Genomic DNA, 20459 nt, shown 5'->3' on the forward strand with positions numbered 1-20459 from the left:
CGGAATCAATTTCCGTGGTCTTCGCTGTTAATTATTGTGACTTCATGATAATATGATATATATTGACTGATTTCATTATTGATCGTGACGGGCACCCTGTAATTGCTTATGACGGTGTATGACAGTGAATACCTACACTCAGCTATTAATTCTATATTTTGAATCCATGGACTAGTAGAGTATATATGTATGTTACATGTAGAAGTTCTCTACAAATGGCTGGGATTAAGGGACCCGGATCAACACCTGCGCAGCGTCAGTGGCAGGCCCTGCCGTACAAACACGAGAGGTATGCAACGAACGTAAAGTGTACAAGGAGTTAATAATAAATATCTATGAATGCAATTAAAACACTAATAAGCCAGTAAACAACTTTAAAATGTTCAGTGATTAAGAATGGTGGTAGTATACGGGGGTATTAAAACAATGAGAGCGTAATCGGTGAAGTGAATGATGCGGACAGTGCCCCTCAAACATTTGTTCCTCATTCTAAAGTTGAACGGTCGTTTATATTATGTGCACGTCACAGTGCCTTTATGGGAAAATGAAACACAACGAAACAGCTAAAGTGTTTCCGCAGATAAAACATGAGTGGGTTTTATTTTCGCAATATGCAAGTTAAGAATACTAAAAACCCCACTGATTTTCTACAAGATGTAAATTCCACGTTGTTTATCGCACGTTGTACATCTAATATGGCCTTGTTATATCCTACCGTTAGGTTATTTGTAAAGGTTGTTTATGTTCAAAACAATTAATTTGAAAATTCATGACGTTTAAACGAAAGGAAAAGAGAGCATAAATCATTTATCACCTATAAGATATTCCCGCTATTGAAACCTAACAATGACTTTTTTTTCATATTTCGTGAAGTACCAGTCCAGTTGGATTTATGCTGGGATAAAAGATCCACACTTTCCCTTTAAAGCTGTATAGAACGTGATAATAATCATCCTCAACAGAGGTACAGCGGATAGCGAGGGCGCTGTTTATCTCTCTCTAAGGGGGGATCCCAAGATAGAAAGTAGTTGTTGTTTATTAGTCAAAAGTAAATACAGCTTATAGACATAGTATACAATGTAATAAATCTAAAATCATATAAAGGTCAAGAAAGAATAGAAATTGTGCTTATACATTGGTATTTCTAATTTCAAAGGAATTTTTAATAAATTTACCCAAGTTACATAAGTAGATTTAATTTGTACATAACCGTTTATTGACGAACAGTCGTCTGGTTTTATGACCACAATTCTGTTAATTGAATTCAACGTACGTGTACACCATTTACGAGACCGTCCATATTGATCAATGTGTACGTGCACAAGGTCGCGAGATTTTATCAAAATTTAATTTAATAAATAAATGTTAACCTTTCACTTGGTATATTTTCCTTTTTCACTCAGCTTTATCAAAATAATATATCAAAATATCAGCTTTGAAATTCAAAAGTAAAGTCTGTCAACGATAAAATTACCCATATCTGCATTTATCACATATCGAATATAAAATATCAAATACATAAATGTAAGTAATCATTGAATGCTAGCTCTGTTAGCAGAAATATGAAATAGTGAAAAAATGTTTCGCAAGCTGCATGTTTTCTTTCCAGCCAGTTTTTTTCATATTGAATAACTTGATACATATTTTTTTTAGAACGCTGACTTATATCTACATGTCATTGGAAAAGTATACAGTATACACATAAAAAATTCAGGTCACTTTAAAGATAATGAATTTTACGTCATATACTATTCTTGTACTTGTGATGGAATGAAAAGCTCTGTTTTACTTACATATTTACATGTAAGAAATAAATTTCGTTTTTGTAAAAAGACATGAGAATATGAACTGTTACACCTCACGCCGTCATACTTCCTGACACCTCACGCCGGATACTTCCTGACACCTCACGCCGTCATACTTCCTGACACCTCACGCCGTCATACTTCCTGACATCTCACGCCGTCATACTTCCTGACACCTCACCTCACGCCGTCATACTTCCTGACACCTCACGCTGTCATACTTCCTGACACTTCACGCCGTCATACTTCCTGACACTTCACGCCGTCATACTTCCTGACACCTCACGCCGTCATACTTCCTGACACCTCACGCCGTCATACTTCCTGACACCTCACGCCGTCATATTTCCTGAAGTGCTTATATAATTCCAACGCAAAGTTTAAGTTTTCAAACCCCGTTGTGTAGTCCCTTGGGGATCCGGGTTAGAATAGGTCCTATTTGTAAATTTTCTTCAATCATTTTGTTATATTTTCATGCACTATATTAATTTTATTTTGTCATAACTGACCTTGGGAAGGGCTTATATAGGCATTGTGCCTGCTTCCTTATCCAATTTATGCATGTATTTTCTATATATATATGAATAAAATACTGTTGAGATCAATAGGTCCTCTCTAACCCTTGCTTGTCGTAAGAGACGACTAAATAGGGAGGTCCTTCGAACACGATAAAGATCCCCCTGCTATAAGACCGTAAGCGCCCAACATAGGCCCACAATTGGCAGCCCTTCACCGGCTATGGTGACGTCTCCATATGAGGGAAAAATTATCGGGTGGGACATTGAACAACATACAATCAATCAAACCCCTAAAACACAAAGTATGCAAGAATTCTGTCATAGATATTCTAAGCGTACATCAAGATCAGAAAGATCAAATATTTACTTCCTGGCGGAGAAAATAGACTTCATTGATTTTGTTTTTAATTGTGAGTTTATCCCACGTTTGAATATTGACCACATAAGCTGCAAGACCGGAGTATCATAGCATACCATTTCATTAAAACTGTTCTTCGATTCGATCAAGTATCGTGTCGGCTCAAATAATTTTAATAACATTGAAATGGAAAGACTTATTAAAGAAGTCTTTGATTTCAAACAATAGCGTCCACTGCTTCCGAATGCTCTAAATGATTATAAAACACGAGATTAAGTATGGGACCCATAGGAGAGGATTACTCTGGTGTTGGACAGAGCAGAGTGTGTGTATATATATATATACATGTATATTGCGGAGTAGTGCATGTGTAGGTTGATGGAATGCACGTGTTGTAATAGTGTCGGTGTGAAATGTCCCAACAAAGATACACTCACGTCATCAACACGCTCTGCCTGTGCTGCAGTGTGTAAGTATATATACTTCTACTCACAGTTTGAATTTTAAAGGACGATGTACGAGGAGGGTCTGATTTGGCCCTTATTAAGATAAATTATTAGAGGATTATCAATTCTTTTGTGACAAAACCCCATGATGAGACTGATCACCAGGTGGCGTAATTTGATATCAGACTGAAGCATTTCATCATCTGTGGTAGATCTGTCAATCAGTTTTAGTGCTTGTGTGTTGTTGTTTTTTTGTTATTTTCGCAATCATCTCGTGTTTTGAATTTCATGTTTTATTTTTTGAACACTGTTCCATGTTTGACACCAGCGCTGTGTTTGCTGAAAGGAAAATTATGTGCACTTTTTCATCAAAGATAAGACAGGGGAAAATTGTACACCAGCATTCTATTGATCACATAAATCAGACAGTTGTTGATTGATTGATTGAATTTTGTTTAACGTCCCTCTCGAGAATCTTTCACTCATATGGAGACGTCACCACTGCCGGTGAAGAGCTGCAAAATTTAGGACTATGCTTGGCGCTTACGGCGTTTGAGGAGGGCGGGATCTTTATCGTGCCTCACCTGCTGTGCCACGGGACCTCGGTTTTTGCGGTCTCGCCTCTGACGACAAGCGAGGGGTACTGAGGACCTATTCTACCCCCCCCCCCCCCCCCGGGTCCAGACGGTTGTGCATGTACTCTATATCAAGGTTAGCTCTGCTTCAAGCAAACGACAATCGTTTCAAATGGGGGGGGGGGGGGCATAATTATCATACATAGTATTTTGACTGTGATGACTGTTACTGTAAGAGTGGCATTCATACTAATGTTTTACATACTCTGTATGTAAAAAAACAACAACAACAAAACCAAAGCCAAAAAAAAAAAAAAAAAAAAAAAAAATTCCCAGCGATATATGTTTATACTATCTGGTGCCCCCCCTCCCCTTTTTATACAATTAATACAATTGTTGTTAGAATCTTAAATACTTTGAACAACGATGTTCACAATCTGTACATCAAAATGATGAAAACAATATTTGTACATATAATGTGAGGCTATTGTAATGAAAAAGCGACGTCTTCTGGAAACCTCACGTAATTCTTTATGACATTCTGGGAGGGTATTGATTCAGAAGTTTTATTAGGCGGTTCTTCAGTAAAATCTAGAGAAACCCTTGTTTTCGAAATAGAATAGCATATTTGATAAAGTTTTCAATTTAAATAAGATGGCACTAATAAACGAGATTGTTCTTTATCAATGTTTGTCCAATGATTCATTCTGCAATTCACGATGATATATTTCAATCAAGTGGTCTCTTAACACCAAATGGAATTGTTTGTAGAACAATTTATTGTGTTTTATTTAAACGTTTAGTTTAATTCTCAACAACAGAACACCGATATTGATCTAGTGTAATACTACCCCTTCTGAAACCAGGAGTTTATTTCATTTACCACTGAAACGTAAATAAAACGTATTTGAATAGATATGATACGTAAACGCTGGACAAACTAGCTGTGTCCCGGACTGGATGCGTCATCTGGTTACATTCGGTAAAAGTAGGAAGCCATAGGTCAATGCAAGATCGTATCCTGCAATACCTGTCTACGCATAAAATCAAAACAGACACTTAAGAACAGGCAGGTAGTATCAGAGTGGGGGTGGTGTGTGTGTGTATAGGGGGGGGGGGGGGGGGGGGCTGGAAAAGTTACCTTCACGTTAACCTGGCGTTGATGATATCAATTCATGATCACAATTATACAACTAATCTCACTATCATTCAATACGTAGGGCAGATTAGCGATATATCTTATGTTGCATGTGAATTTTGATTTAAAATTGAACGGGGATGTATGTTGGTATAACAAGGGGGCCGTCCCTCTGCCCCTACATGTCTGAAAAATATCTTTTTTAGTTGGAAGGGCTGATCTTAATCAAAAATATACATGTCTTTTAAAATTCGTTTCGCATAGTTTGATTTATGGTAATGCTATTGACATCTAAAATTGGTCTTTAACTTCCAGACTAATCACTAGAATAAAATTCCAAGGTCATTCACAAACACTGAACTGTCACATACAAATATAAGAGTTCAGGCTCCCTCACCCTACAAACACTGAACTGTCACATACAAATATAAGAGTTCAGGCTCCCTCATCTCACAAACACTGAACTGTCACATACAAATATAAGAGTTCAGGCTCCCTCACCCTACAAACACTGAACTGTCACATACAAATATAAGAGTTCAGGCTCCCTCAGCTTACAAATACTGAACTGTCACATACAAATATAAGAGTTCAGGCTCCCTCACCCTACAAACACTGAACTGTCACATACAAATATAAGAGTTCAGGCTCTCTCATCTCACAAACACTGAACTGTCACATACAAATATAAGAGTTCAGGCTCCCTCACCCTACAAACACCGAACTATCACATACAAATATAAGAGTTCAGGCTCCCTCATCTCACAAATACTGAACTGTCACATACAAATATTCAAGAGTTCAGGCTCCCTCACCATAAACTTAGAATACATTGAAGCCAAAGTTTTAGATAAAATCTAAATAATGGAATGTAAGTCAAAAGTTTTTGATGTAATAAGATTTTTAAAATGTTTCAAAATATCAATAAAGTATTCAAGTCAAGAATATATACAAAATTTAAATTTTTGACTGAAGTATAATATTATTTTCATTTAATGGTCGTAGAGCCAGGTTTATTCACCTGGTACTCTCCGTGGACAGTGGTCAGTGCCACCACAGGCGGATCAAATACTGAAATCCTCTGTACTAGATAACTGATAGAGTCGTGCAGGGCTGATGGGGCATTGCTAATATTTTATGCTAATCTTTGATAATGTTATGAAGCTGTATTCCATTGGACAGAAACTTCACTCGCTTTGTTCGTAAAGCGTCTCGTGGATCACTTATAAAACGCAGAGGAGAGTAAGACCAGATTAGATAAAGAGTAATTGATTCTTAATCATAAGTAGTGATATCTCATCTGCACATTTAATAATGAATAAGCTTATAGTAAATTCTTAGTAATACACATTGTTTTGTTCAAGTCGAACGTGGTTGTAATACAACTGAAAAAGAATTAAAAGAATTTGCAGTGCCAATAAACAAAAGTTTGGCAAGCGAAATTATGAACTAAGGTTGTTTTGCGGTTTTCTTTTTCTCGAGAGATTAAACAACATTCTACAGGTCAAGCAAACAGAACTTATTGTATACTTCCAATCCCCCAAGACAAAAACAATTTCAAAAACATCCGTTGTTTTGTACGTCAGAACTGGTCGCAGACTGCCCTTCTTTTTAATTCCACGCGACACACGAATGGCAGATATATCAAAGGCAATTCTTTTTCCCTTTATTTGATCTTTAAGTAAAGATCAATGATAATGCACTTCATAAACCAGATAGGTAGGGTATACAATTCGGTTTAAGCAGGCCATTTAACCCATGTTGTCTGCCGTTTATTGAAACTAATGACACGGTTCACATCGGTAACACGAACGGAGGTGGTCTTTAACAAAAATGGATTAAAACGGGGCATCGGGTTATTTATCTACTCCTTGATACAAATCTTCACTGCAGAATTTTCAGATGAAAATTAATTCTTCTTGATTGATTTTCATTTCTTGCTCATGAAAGCCTGGAAGAGAGCTTTTTTTTTTTTTGAGCAGTATGATTCGGTAACACGTGCGTGCACTTTAGACATCTATATCATTTTACGGGTCAGTGGCTTATCAGTATTGAACATTGTTATTATCTTATTAGGATTAAATCTTACATGCAATGATGATATTTATCGCATTTATGTCATGATTATGCTAGAAATGGCCCCTAAATTGATAAAATTGCGAATCAGCAGATTTTTTTATCTTGTTACTTTAATATTTTGATAATATATAGATTTTGAATTTGTTGCGATGAAACATCATGATAAAAATCAATAGATATTCAAGGATTAACATGCGATTTCTTTTTAAATCTTAAACATACATCTATAAATTTGTTTTACTATATATATTCAGCCAACACAGAATTTTGTTAATAATTTATCTTTATTACGTAACTTTCGGATTGAATAGCCACTGTACTAAAGAATTTAGCCAATAAATAAATTTTGAAGCTTGATCAGGATTAACGACTGAATAATTAAAGTTAACCAATATTTGTTACCCTACCTGCGTGGAAGAAAGCTTATGAATTTTCTCTATGCAATCGATTTTTCGCAAAGTCTTGTTTATTAATTTTATTGAATATGTTTACAAGGCTAATACATAAAATTCTCATTAATATAAACACGAAAAGCTATTTAGAGCGGTAGGAACCTGGATAGGGACGTCGTTTTGATTTCGCTTACTAAGTCTTGAAAATCCTTGCTTGAATGGCCGTAGGTATTTTGCAGACAGAATGTCGATGTATTCATCAGTATTTTAAAAAAGAATGCATTGTGTTTTTGATATCATTATGCTTTAAAGTAAATGCATGTAAACTGTGTGCACGATGGTGGTAAATTGTGGGACAATCATAACGAAAATGGACCTAACATATCGTGGTAGAGCCTGTCTGAGGAGTCTTAGCTGGTCAGGGTATGTACTTTCATTGTGATCTTTCCAATGCAACCCCCACCCTCACAAATTATGATGATATCTTACCCGACTCGCAGTATTTGCTAAAAGTAAAGTAAATCTTTCATACATTTCATACCTATTAATGTGCATTCAGTAAAACCATTTATTTTAGAGTTCAATTCAAATTTCTGCGATGGGAGAAATGATAGAATATTTGTGAGGTCTTTATTGCTAGTTGAGGTGTCGTGGAAATTTTGAAATTACCATCAGGAACACCCCCACCCCCTTCAATGCCCTGTGATTTTACAATATATTATATAAGAAAGTGAAATAAAAATATATAAGCTGTTTATTGAGCGTATCACATATATAGGACTAACGTTCGATTTCTGTGATTGTATGCGTCTTTGTTGGCATTTATCTGGGTGATCTTTTGAGGTGTCTGATAAATGTCAGAACTGATACACTCGCATAGACATTGTAAGTAGTTTAGACATTTTGATTGTGTCATGTTTACCTCACACTCTCAGAGGTCAGGACATTTTCGGGAAAACAGCGATGATAAAGATATGGCTGGATTTCTTGGACGTGTGACAAATTTGATAAAATAATCGCTGATTTAATAAACAAACGTTTTCGCAAAACAATAACAGCATTTTCGTTTACTGGAAAATCCATCCAATTTGTTGCGTCAAATCATAAGAAATCTTGTGTACCAATTCTAATGGGATAAAAAACATGCGATAGTAGCATTTCCAGGAGATATTGGGTTTCAGTCGATTACATAACAGTTATCTAACGGTACCAAAGGGTTAATATACTTGAGTAGATTTTGCTTAGAAATCCTTCCGATCAAAATTCTGTCGGAACGAGCTGATTGAAAACTGTCGTTCGGATATGAGAATCCATGGTCCGTTGATGGTACAGGGGTTTCAACAGTCAGCATTTCGCAAATTCTATGGTCGTTATAAGGAGCGTGGGGATGTTAACTGTGGCTCTCACTCCTAGGAGTGATCTAGTCCGGGATCTATAAGGAGCGTGGGGATGTTAACTGTGTCTCTCACTCCTAGGAGTGATCTAGTCCGGACTCTATAAGGAGCGTAGGGGTGTTAACTGTGGCTCTCACTCCTAGGAGTGATCTAGTCCGGGATCTATAAGGAGCGTGGGGATGTTAACTGTGGCTCTCACTCCTAGGAGTGATCTAGTCCGGGATCTATAAGGAGCGTGGGGATGTTAACTGTGGCTCTCACTCCTAGGAGTGATCTAGTCCGTGCTCTATAAGGAGCGTAGGGGTGTTAACTGTGGCTCTCACTCCTAGGAGTGATCTAGTCCGGGATCTATAAGGAGCGTGGGGATGTTAACTGTGGCTCTCACTCCTAGGAGTGATCTAGTCCGGGATCTATAAGGAGCGTGGGGATGTTAACTGTGGCTCTCACTCCTAGGAGTGATCTAGTCCGTGCTCTATAAGGAGCGTGGGGGTGTTAACTGTGTCTCTCACTCCTAGGAGTGATCTAGTCCGGGATCTATAAGGAGCGTGGGGGTGTTAACTGTGGCTCTCACTCCTAGGAGTGATCTATTTCGTAGATACAATGTGTAGACACATCATTTATAACTATCGTGTAGCTACAGTCTACTCCGGATAGACACATCATTTATAACTATCGTGTAGCTACAGTCTACTCCGGATAGAACTTCAGGGGATCGACCTGAATTGTTCACTATATCCAAAGGTTGATATACAACTGATGTAAAATTACCGGGGATTTATTTTTACTTCAGTATAACAGAGAATTCGATATACATGTAAGCAACTTCCATATACAGAGTGCACTGTATATCGTGTAGACCTATCGTGTCTAGATACATTATGAAAATACATGTACATTGTGTAAATACAGTGTAGATAGATCGTGTCTAGATACATTATGAAGACACATGTACATTGTGTAAATACAGTGTAGATAGATCGTGTCTAGATACATTATGAAGATACATGTACATTGTGTAAATACAGTGTAGATAGATCGTGTCTAGATACATTATGAAGACACATGTACATTGTGTAAATACAGTGTAGATCTACCGTGTCTAGATACATTATGAAGATCAATGTACATTGTGTAAATACAGTGTAGATAGATCGTGTCTAGATACATTATGAAGACACATGTACATTGTGTAAATACAGTGTAGATCTATCGTGTCTAGATACATTATGAAGATACATGTACATTGTGTAAATACAGTGTAGATCTATCGTGTCTAGATACATTATAAAGATACATGTACATTGTGTAAATACAGTGTAGATAGATCGTGTCTAGATACATTATGAAGACACATGTACATTGTGTAAATACAGTGTAGGTTTATCGTGTCTAGATACATTATGAAGACACATGTACATTGTGTAAATACAGTGTAGATAGATCGTGTCTAGATACATTATGAAGACACATTGTGTAAATACAGTGTAGATATATCGTGTCTAGATACATTATGAAGACACATGTGCATTGTGTAAATACAGTGTAGATAGATCGTGTCTAGATACATTATGAAGATCAATGTACACTGTCTAGATACATTATAGACTGTAGCTACACTGTATTTACACAAGTACTCTGAAGTTGAAATAAAAAATATGCTAGAGTTCCTCATTGACAATATCTTCGTGGTCTTTGGTGATCAGGTCTTCCAACAGTCTGTTGGAATTCCCATGGGCACGAATTGCGCTCCTTTGTTAGCTGACATGTTTTTATATTCATATGAAGCAGAATTTATTCAAAAGCTTCTACGTGAGAAGAAAAAATCTCTCGCTGTGACCTTCAATTCGACTTTTAGATATATCGATGACGTTTTGTCTATTAACAATGATAGCTTTCATTCATATGTCGATTCGATATATCCCTGTGAGCTTGAAATAAAGGACACCACAGAGTCGTCCACTTCTGCTTCATACTTAGATATTTTATTGAAAGTAGACATTAACGGCAAACTGACAACTCAACTGTATGACAAACGGGATGATTTCAGCTTCTCCATCGTCAACTTCCCACATTTATGTAGCAATATTCCATTATCACCTGCATATGGTGTTTATATATCTCAACTGATTCGATATGCAAGATCTTATTCTGGGTATAGTCAGTTTTTAAATCGAGGTAAGCTACTGACAAACAAGTTGATGGTACAGGGATTTCAACAGTCTCGATTGAAGTCAGCATTTCGCAAATTCTATGGTCGTTATAACGATCTAGTTCGTCAATACAACCTCGCATCGGGTCAAATGCTGTCTGACGTGTTTCATACCGACTGTTAAGCCGTTCTTGGCACACTGATTTGACTGCGGATAACTCCGTTTACCTGATCAGGATATGGGGCTCACGGCGGGTGTGACCGGTCAACAGGGGATGCTCACTCCTCCTAGGCACCTGATCCCACCTCTGGTGTGTCCAGGGGTCCGTGTTTGCCCAACTATCTATTTTGTATTGCTTGCAGGAGTTATGAGATTGATCACTGTTCGTTATCTTCACCTTGCATGTACATTGTGTAAATACAGTGTAGATCTATCGTGTCTAGATACATTATGAAGACACATGTACATTGTGTAAATACAGTGTAGATAGATCGTGTAGATGCATTGTGTGTGGAGTCCGTGATATTACTTACTAATATTCCAATATTAGTACTCTCTTTTGTAAAACAAGAATACAGCCTATAGAGTTGCTCTTTTTGTGTGTCTTTAATGGTCAGGGTAAAGGACCAATGCCATTTTGTAATGACGCTAAATCAAAATAGTACATGTGTTAATTTGAGCGATATTTCATCCTAGGAATCCCAGGCATACAGTTGTTCTCTCACAAGTACAATTAATAGAATGGGTATATCTACTCTCTAACAAGTACAATTAATAGAATGGGTATATCTACTCTTTAACAAGTACAATTAATCGTATGGGTCTATCTACTCTCTCACGAGTACAATTAATCGTTTTGATAATACTTTTTTCAGTCGTGAGGATGTCGTCACGAAGGAAGAGTCGTCCTCCTGGCGGGATCTAAGTAAGGGAGGGACGATTCCTACTGCTGCATCTCTTCGAGTTCCCCCCGCCCGCATTGGATTGTCTACGAAACAGAATGTCTTTCAGGGACTGAATAGCCAGGAAGTGTCCAAAAGATATCTGCTAAAGCTGCAGAGGGAACGCGAGCGGACAAACAAAGCTGTGAGCCGAAGCCTGGACAACTTACCGATAAAAATCAAGTTGGTTTCAGTTTGTATACTGTATCTGGGGTAAAGTTCACTACTGTTTTATTTTCGCCTTTTTCGTCTTTATGTAATCAGAAATGGACTAATCTAAAACTGGGCGAAATTCAGTACTTACTGTAAAGTAACAATAACTGCTTTGGATCAATTAAAACACTCGAGGAAAGGTGAAGACAACGAACAGTGGCTCCTACATGTATAAGCAATCCAAAATAGAGAGTTGGGCATCAGGTCAACGGAGTTATCCCTAGTCAAAATCAGTGTGCCAATAACGGCCTAACAATCGATATAAAACACGTCAGACAGCATCTGACCCAATGATAGGTTGTATTGGCAAGCTAGATTGTTATAACGACCATGCATAGGATTTGTGAAATGCTGACTTAAACGACTGTTGAAATCATATTCCAATGTGTATGAACGAGGGGAAAAACACGGTGCAAATAATTCCCTGTCTAGAAGGTTCATTGTGCATATCGTGTAGATATTTCTCACTTTTAATAAACTTCACTGTGTACAAGCCAACGACCGTAGTTAATATTATGGTCAGCAAAAATGGCAGCTGACCTCATCGGTAAGAATTTTATAATCATGATTTCAAACGACTGATTATTCATTTACATCATTTTACGATAATTTTCAAGTAGCCAGTGGAGTATTCTTAATGTTAGACACTGTAGTTTTCTCTATCGATACAACGACCTCCAAGTTTGATTTAAATGTGCTTTGAAGAGGTTAGAATAGCCTTGGTTTTACATCATGACTACCCAGCGAAGTAAGTCAGCAACGGCACCTTTTTCGTACGAGTTATCAAGAAGACTACTTTCACTTTTGAATCCTAATTCAAAATCGGAGTATACGGTCATCATAAATATTTGTTACGGTCATCATACTACAATTCTTGAAAGGTCGTTTTTATCGATAAATTTGGTTTCTTTGGAGAAAATTACAGTGACTAACATTAAGAATACTCCACTGGATACTAATAATTATCGTAAAATGATGCAAATGAATAATCAGTCGTTTGAAATCGTGATTATAAAATTCTTACCGATGAAGTCAGCTGCCATTTTTTGCTGACCGTAGTATAAACTACGGGCAACGGCTTGCACACAATGATATTTATCAAAGACAATTCAATATACACACTATAAAGGCATATGCAAGGATGAACGAAATTAATGAGATTACACACGTACAACAAACCTGTCTAATTCGACACTTGAGTATCCCGCTTCACGTCGGACTTATCTATATTCATTATCTTTTTTCCATAATGGTATACTCTCTGTTATCGGATATTCTGTATGACCCGACACAAAATTTATTTCCCATACATAGCCTGCATATCTCCAATACATAGCCTGTCTATCTCCCAGAATAGGCAGGCTTTACTGTACTTTATAATCCTGTAAGGAACTATGATAAATTTTGCAGTGCTCTTAAAATTGCAGTGTCCAATTTATTTGTGTCCAAAAATATTGAGTGTCTTTTTCTTTCTTTGTACAATAGGAAAATGTCCAAAGACCACACAGATGCGGATTTGATTCAGAATGAAATCATGAATGTCTACAAGGACGGGGTGTACACCTTCAGAAGCCAGAGATATCACCTAGGTCTGGGGACGAAATATGATGTGTGTGACACACCCAACCACTTATTCCAAGCTATGCCCATAAACTCGTTGTGTAAACACACCAAGCGGAACTGCACAAAATGTCATAAGCAATTCAGAGGACGACGAACAACGAAGCGCGACGAAAAGGATTCCATCGATTCCAAAACCGTCGCCACGGACACGGATACCAGAACATCCGGGTACGATTCTGACTTTGACATTCTCCTTAGTCAGCGCGGAGATCAAAGCATGCGCAGTGAGGTATCGTTATTGAATGGGTTTCCCGTGCGGGTGCAGCAGACGTCGGAAAGTGAAATATCAAAAGATTTGAATAATTTTCAAAATCGATATCAAAAAGTGTTTGATGCCAACCGAAACGTGCACTATGTTCACTCGTCGCTGGTGAACAAACGCGTAAAGCGACTGAAGAATCTGAACTCGCGACCGCGGCTGAAAAGTACGTATGTGCCGACAGAAGAATATTCTTTGGAGATGATGAACATTCGGTCAGTGCAACATCAGTCACTTCAGAAGTACTCGCGGAACACGCCTTTCTGTCCCATCGCCCCTCCCCAGAGTCGCATATCTGAGACCACAGACTACCAAGCCCCACATTATCATCTCTCAGACTATTCCTATTCTGATGACAATGATGACGAATTTGACGAGGACTCGTATGTGCCGGTGAACAGCCCCGAGAATCCAGACATTCCGCGCCTACATTTAGAGGACGATTACAATGACTCGGGCGATGAAGACGACGACAAAGAAACAAATTCCAACTCATGGTCTAGCAGCACTCAGTTATATGGCCAAAAGTTGACGACTGTCTCTGATGATTTAAACCATTCAGAGGAATCGGATGATTTTATACCTCTATCTGTTTCTGCTTTAAAATTACATAACGCGGGAAAAAACACAACAACGAAGCCAATGAGTAGAAATTTTCCTCAAGTATGCAATCTTACAGACATAACCGAGAGAGAGGAGAGCAATCTAACTCGATCCACAAAATCTAAAGTGGTCAGTGAAACTCCAGCGGATGTGCGCATGTCAATACGAATAGCATACAAAGGAGGAGGTGATGACGTCATAAGAGAACTGAGTAACATATCGTCAGAAGAAATCATGGTTCCTCGGTGGTCAAGGCAAGAGATTGACTACGAGGTCATTGAGGAAAACACTAATGCCGAGAACAGGGAATCCGGATTAAGTAGAAATTCTTCTGAGACCAGGCATCGTGTCCTCAAAGGCTTACACACAGGTTACACCAACATGTACCAGGAATCAATGCGGGATATCGCCGAGACGATCGATGCTGCTCAGCAGGCCATGGACTTTATAGATCAAACTTTGGCCTCCAGCGATAGCAGGGTTGACAATGCCCCTGCTGCCTCTCCCGATAACGGGGATCTTCCCAGCTCGGGTAAGACATTAGAAGCAGACAAAGCGAGCAAAGACGACGATGATAAATATCTGAGAGCAGATCAGGAGGTGACTGGGATTGATAAACATTTGAAAAGTTTAGAAATTGAGAGTCCGCAGTTTGCAGCTTTTAATACTTGCCCTGATAAAGATAAAGACAGATCACACGGCACAATGCAGTCTACATTACTCACAGACAATAGTGCTGATAAACAACACAGCGGGCATTTTATCGACGAAGAGAAACTTTCTGGACGTAGGATTGCGGAGAAGAACGCATTTTTTGTGACAGCCAGTAACGAAAACAACTGAGACTGTCAATATCTTTGTCAAGAATGGCGTTAAAATCTTACCATTTTGACACAAGTGAATATTCTTTGTAATTTCGTAATCCACTCCATGTGCTTGACAATGCCTCTCTGCTTTACCTGACAATAAGACAGAATGAAATGTGAATGAGAAGTTCGTGTAAATACAATCGGGCTCAATACATCGACGTTACCGACTCTCAAGAAGACTTACGTGTGTTTGCCTACTGCTCAAGCGCGCCTTATGTGTTCATTTGTGTTGATAATGTGCAGAGCTTTTAAAATATCTTCTTTAGTTGATACGTTGATTTGTCAAGGTGCTATTTCACTTAACGTATCAGCTTGGCTGTGAAATGTTGTTTATGAACACGAATAAACCGTGTTTTATGCCAAAAACTCTTGAACGTCGAATGTAAGTAAGGTGATTTATTTTCTGTTTTTCTGATTTTTACCTCAAAGTTTTGGTACAAGTACTTTTTATTTATCAGACAAGTTTATCAGTATGCTGGTATTGATTCAATAAAATTATAATAATCACTGGTTTTAAGTTGAAATTGAACGTAGTTTTAATTGTAATTTTTATTTCATACCATATTTTTTCACTATATCATATTTTTGTTTATCAGACTTTTTTTTTTTTTTTTTTTTTTTTTTACAATTGCATTTATCTGAAATGCTAAATTGTATAGTTTTAAAATGATATGACAAGGAAGTACAAAGGCCTTTTCAATTGTATGCATTGATGGTGCTTCCGAAATCGTAGGTAATGTTGATGTGCTTAATTAATTTGGAAAGACAGTTTAATTAGATTATCAACAGGAAGTCTATTTACTAGACAGAAATAAGAAACCAACGGGATCTAAAATCATATGGCAGGCTGCTTTCGACTTCCGAAGGTGATGAGTCCATTTCAAAATAACGCTTAATTATTTCAAAACTAGTTCAGTTCAGAATCTTGACACCAGGAAAACGATTTTCATTAATCTCAATTGGGGCTGCAAATATGTATTTATAATGTTTGATAATAAATTATATTGATGTATGTCTTGAATTCTAGAAATTGAGATATGTTGCTTTTATCATTAGGAAAGTCACAGAAAAGTTCTGATATATATATTTCTTAAATTTTTATTCACAGTTTATACCTTAAGATAAAAAAAAAATTAGTTGTCCTCTTTGAAATAAAACCGCTGTCAGATAAACTGTTTCTTATAGAAAACGTCATAACAAAAACGTATGTAACACATTGTTGAGTTTTTCTCAAACTTTCCAAAACATGTAGCCTTTTTATCGATAACTCCCGGAGCTCCATCTGTACTTAATTCTCATCCAGACTGTTCATTGCTTCTGGATGGACATTTCATTTTCATTTCGAATTTTTATTTCATATATTTTGAATATGATATGACCCCGTCTTTGGAATATTGTTATAAAAAGTCAGATATTGAAGAAATTAATTTCATTTTGGAAGATACATATAATGTCATTTAAACTGCGAAGTGCCCGTATGCTTCACGTGCTTCATGAAAAGCATGCTGACACAAAGCGTAGCTGTTCATACCCGCGTGTATTTTTCAAAATGAAATTTATTTTTACCTTTTACTTTCATTTCTGTCAGAACACTCCCCAGTCGTTGAATTAGTCATATTATATTTATCATGATACATGCGCACATTGTTCCTGTTGGAGAATTGGCTATCATTACGATTGGTAAAGATATCTAAGGTTAGAACATTGGAGATTATGTAAATATTACGAGATGAGGGCGAAGGCACCTTAGAACAATTTGACGTGATTCTATTGTTCACTGAAGTAAGCGTGAAGTAACTTCATGTCACTATAATGCGACAATATAAATGTTTGTTTTGGAAATATATCTGATAAAATGATTTATATACCTTCTTGTTATGCCGGTATAAAAGTACACGGACATGTATTTAAATTCCTGATAAAGTCGATGATAGGTTACTTTGATACTTTTATGTTCATTCTAATATGGCAATTTATCAATAAGAGTAATGTAGTGTCGCGGTTTCAAGGTCAAGTTATATTAATTCATAACTTTAACATTTACCGATAAGAACTAAGTGTAGTAATAAAATTAATCAATTAAAATGATATATAGTAATATCTTGTCGTGCATCATCTTGTCCTGGTGTTCTTGCCTCAGACGAACGTCTAATAATCAAACACGAGGAATTATTTTTCTTATACGTATAGTTAACAGGTATGTATCACTTTCTAAACCTGAACTGCGTTTACTGTTTTGTGCCTCAAAGCGAGATAACTCGAAGGCCATGCCCGACGCTTCTTTTGTCGTGACATTTCAGGTACATCCGATTTTGTTTCTACCAATAAGATTGGGGTTTATGATCGCGTCTGTGTTAGAGTTCACCTATTTCTAATGATTTCTGGTTGTGGCAGGTAAAACCGTGACGTTGTAGTAGCTACATAAGGCTGTAGATTTAGACATTACTAAGTTATTGTGGCAAAGAAGGGGAGAAAAAAAAATATTTGGGTTAAATTCGGAGATCGAACCCGGGGCCTTTACATTACTAGTCTGGGGATCTAACCACTGAGCTAGCCAGGCCGATATATGAAGTACTACAATGTGAAATTTAAACTCATTTCGGAACTCACCAAATCCGGATGACAAAATAGAAACGTCGAGTAAAAAATTTTTCATGAAAGTTTTGTGGAAGAAGACATTTCTGGTGGTGTCTATCATTAATACTGCATAATCTAGGATCGAAGAACCGGGACAGGGGAAAGTGATTCGGCTGATTACTCTTTAACATTTTTATTCAGTTTTGTTAATTTTTAAAAAATTAAAACAGTGGTAGGGTTGTCAGATCAGTAACCGGTTTCAATTCATCACTTCAAACTCACGTTCTTACCCATTCAATACATCTTTTCTGTGGTGTGGCACGATAAAGATCCCTCCCAGCTCAAAGGCCGTAAGCGCCGATCATAGACCCACATGTAGTCCTTCACCGGCAATGGTGACGTCTCCAAGTGAAATATTCTGGAGATGTACGTTAAACAATATATAATCAATCAGCCCCTCCCCCTACACACCTGAAAAAACAATACTGCGGTGTCTGTGACGTGTAGCCTATGCTTGGTGTGTTACATTTTATCCCGAAATAAAATTTATATGTGGCAATGATGGATCAAAACATTAATTGTAAGATAATGAATAAATCTAGACGCTAGACTCTTTAAGAAGGAAAAATCACAATGTTATTTATTACAGTTGTTTTGATTGGACAATTACCGGTGTGGTTCATGTTGACCGGACAATTACCGGTGTGACACCTTGAAGGAGGTATGCTACATCGTCATAATGGCTGACTTCCTTTTATAACATATAATGAAATTATAAATATCAGCAATATTTGTATCTTCCTTTTACATTTGATGAGTAGCTCAGTATAGAAGGAGAGAGGAGAAAATCTTTAGCTGTTTAGTCGAACCCGGGACCTAACCACTGAACTATCCAGGCCGATATCCACGGTCCGTATAGCCCTAATTACTACATCCCTCCCTACTTAAGATCAATTATAATTTTTATAATTGTCTTTCAAACTTAACCCAGGTTCATTTCGCCCCTAGCAGGCCAACCAGCACCACCAGGAGTGGTCAACGACACCAAATGTAGTATAGAAGGAGAGAGGAGAAAATTTTTGGCTGGACTGGGAATCGAACCCTGGACCCCTGCATTACTAGTCAGGTGCTCTAACCACTGAGCTATCCAGGCCGATATCCACGGTCCGTATAGCCCTAATGACTACAAATCAAAATGTACCCAATTGTAGTTCCATATATTTAAAAGGCACCTCAGGAAGTAGCCTCAGCTACCAACATCAAATAAATCCTTTGTATACACTTGGTTATTTCTACAAATTACACAAAATTTCCTAATCAGGGGTACAAAAATTAAGAGAAAAGAAGAAGGGGAAATGAGGAAAATCGCGCATGAAAAAAGGAAAGATATTTTTTATCGAATACGGATTCATAGAAACATGTACCTCGATGAAATTAGCTCAATAAATGTTAATGTTATGGCCGGAAATAAACTCTTTAACTCACTGAAACGCTGGATAACGGTGAACTCTCCGTATGATATCTAATCACTGAAACGCTGGATAACGGTGAACTCTCCGTATGAGATCTAATCACCGAAACACTGGATAACGGTGAACTCTCCGTATGATATCTAATCACCGAAACGCTGGATAACGGTGAACTCTCCGTATGATATCTAATCACCGAAACGCTGGATAACGGTGAACTCTCCGTATGATATCTAATCACCGAAACACTGGATAACGGTGAACTCTCCGTATGATATCTAATCACCGAAACGCTGGATAACGGTGAACTCTCCGTATGAGATCTAATCACCGAAACACTGGATAACGGTGAACTCTCCGTATGAGATCAATCTTTTCCACTGCTGACTACTCATGACGTCCCTGTGAGATAGATCGTTAAAATGTTCAGATTCCGCGATCATTTACTTTTATGAAGTGGGCGAGGAAGCTTGTAGATTTGCATTTCTTATTCGAATGAAAAAGCGACAGCTTCTAACTAGAATTTATGTGATGACACTTTTCAACTCACAAATGAGACATTTTCGAACTGTTTTGCCATAGACAAGACGAAGTCTGCAGATAGTTAACCGCCTTTTAACGTTGCACTGGTGCAAGTGAAAGTGAAAGTGGTAAAAGGCTACAAACAACACAAAACAATCATAAGTTCACAATCATGACAACCATCAATATACATGTACATACAATGTATATAACATGTAAATACATGCATACATGGTATCCTCCAAATGAAATATAAAGTCATCTGATATCAAATATGTAGATGAACGACACGCATAAGAGTAACTTATGCTGGTACATCTATGACACCAATGGTGAGCCGTAGAAAGTAGGAATTGAATGAATCAGTAAATATCTATAAGAATCAAGTATGTATTACAACATCATCAATACGCAACTTCCGAGATATCAGCTCTTCTGCGATGGAGGTACGTTCAGTATTCTGTTGAACACTTGGGTGGGTACAAGATGTATACATATATTATAGACTCGCTATGTAAATAAGGATAA

General features: G+C 37.4%; 2 protein-coding genes across 5 annotated transcripts in view; both read left to right on the plus strand.

Moving 5' to 3' along the window:
- LOC125654930 (uncharacterized) lies at window positions 1-16393 on the plus strand. 4 transcript variants are annotated; one of them, XM_048885048.2, is made up of 3 exons: window positions 1-289; window positions 11731-11979; window positions 13495-16393. In XM_048885048.2, the coding sequence occupies exons 1-3, from the start codon at window positions 186-188 to the stop codon at window positions 15335-15337; spliced, it is 2196 nt and encodes a 731-aa protein (XP_048741005.2). In that variant the 5' UTR covers window positions 1-185; the 3' UTR covers window positions 15338-16393. The 4 variants fall into 4 exon arrangements, with proteins under 4 accessions (XP_048741005.2, XP_048741006.2, XP_056001203.1 ...); XM_048885049.2 differs by lacking the exon at window positions 1-289 and adding an exon at window positions 3027-3150; XM_056145228.1 differs by lacking the exon at window positions 1-289 and adding an exon at window positions 6297-7734.
- Window positions 15604-20459, plus strand: part of LOC125654931 (uncharacterized) — a 24191-nt gene continuing 19335 nt past the window's right edge. Inside the window, exon 1 of the mRNA XM_056145230.1 lies at window positions 15604-15745. The gene's annotated coding sequence lies outside the window, so the exon portion shown is untranslated. The remainder of the gene's footprint in view (window positions 15746-20459) is intronic.

The sequence above is a fragment of the Ostrea edulis genome, chromosome 7, assembly GCF_947568905.1.
Source record: "Ostrea edulis chromosome 7, xbOstEdul1.1, whole genome shotgun sequence".
NCBI lineage: Eukaryota > Metazoa > Mollusca > Bivalvia > Ostreida > Ostreidae > Ostrea > Ostrea edulis.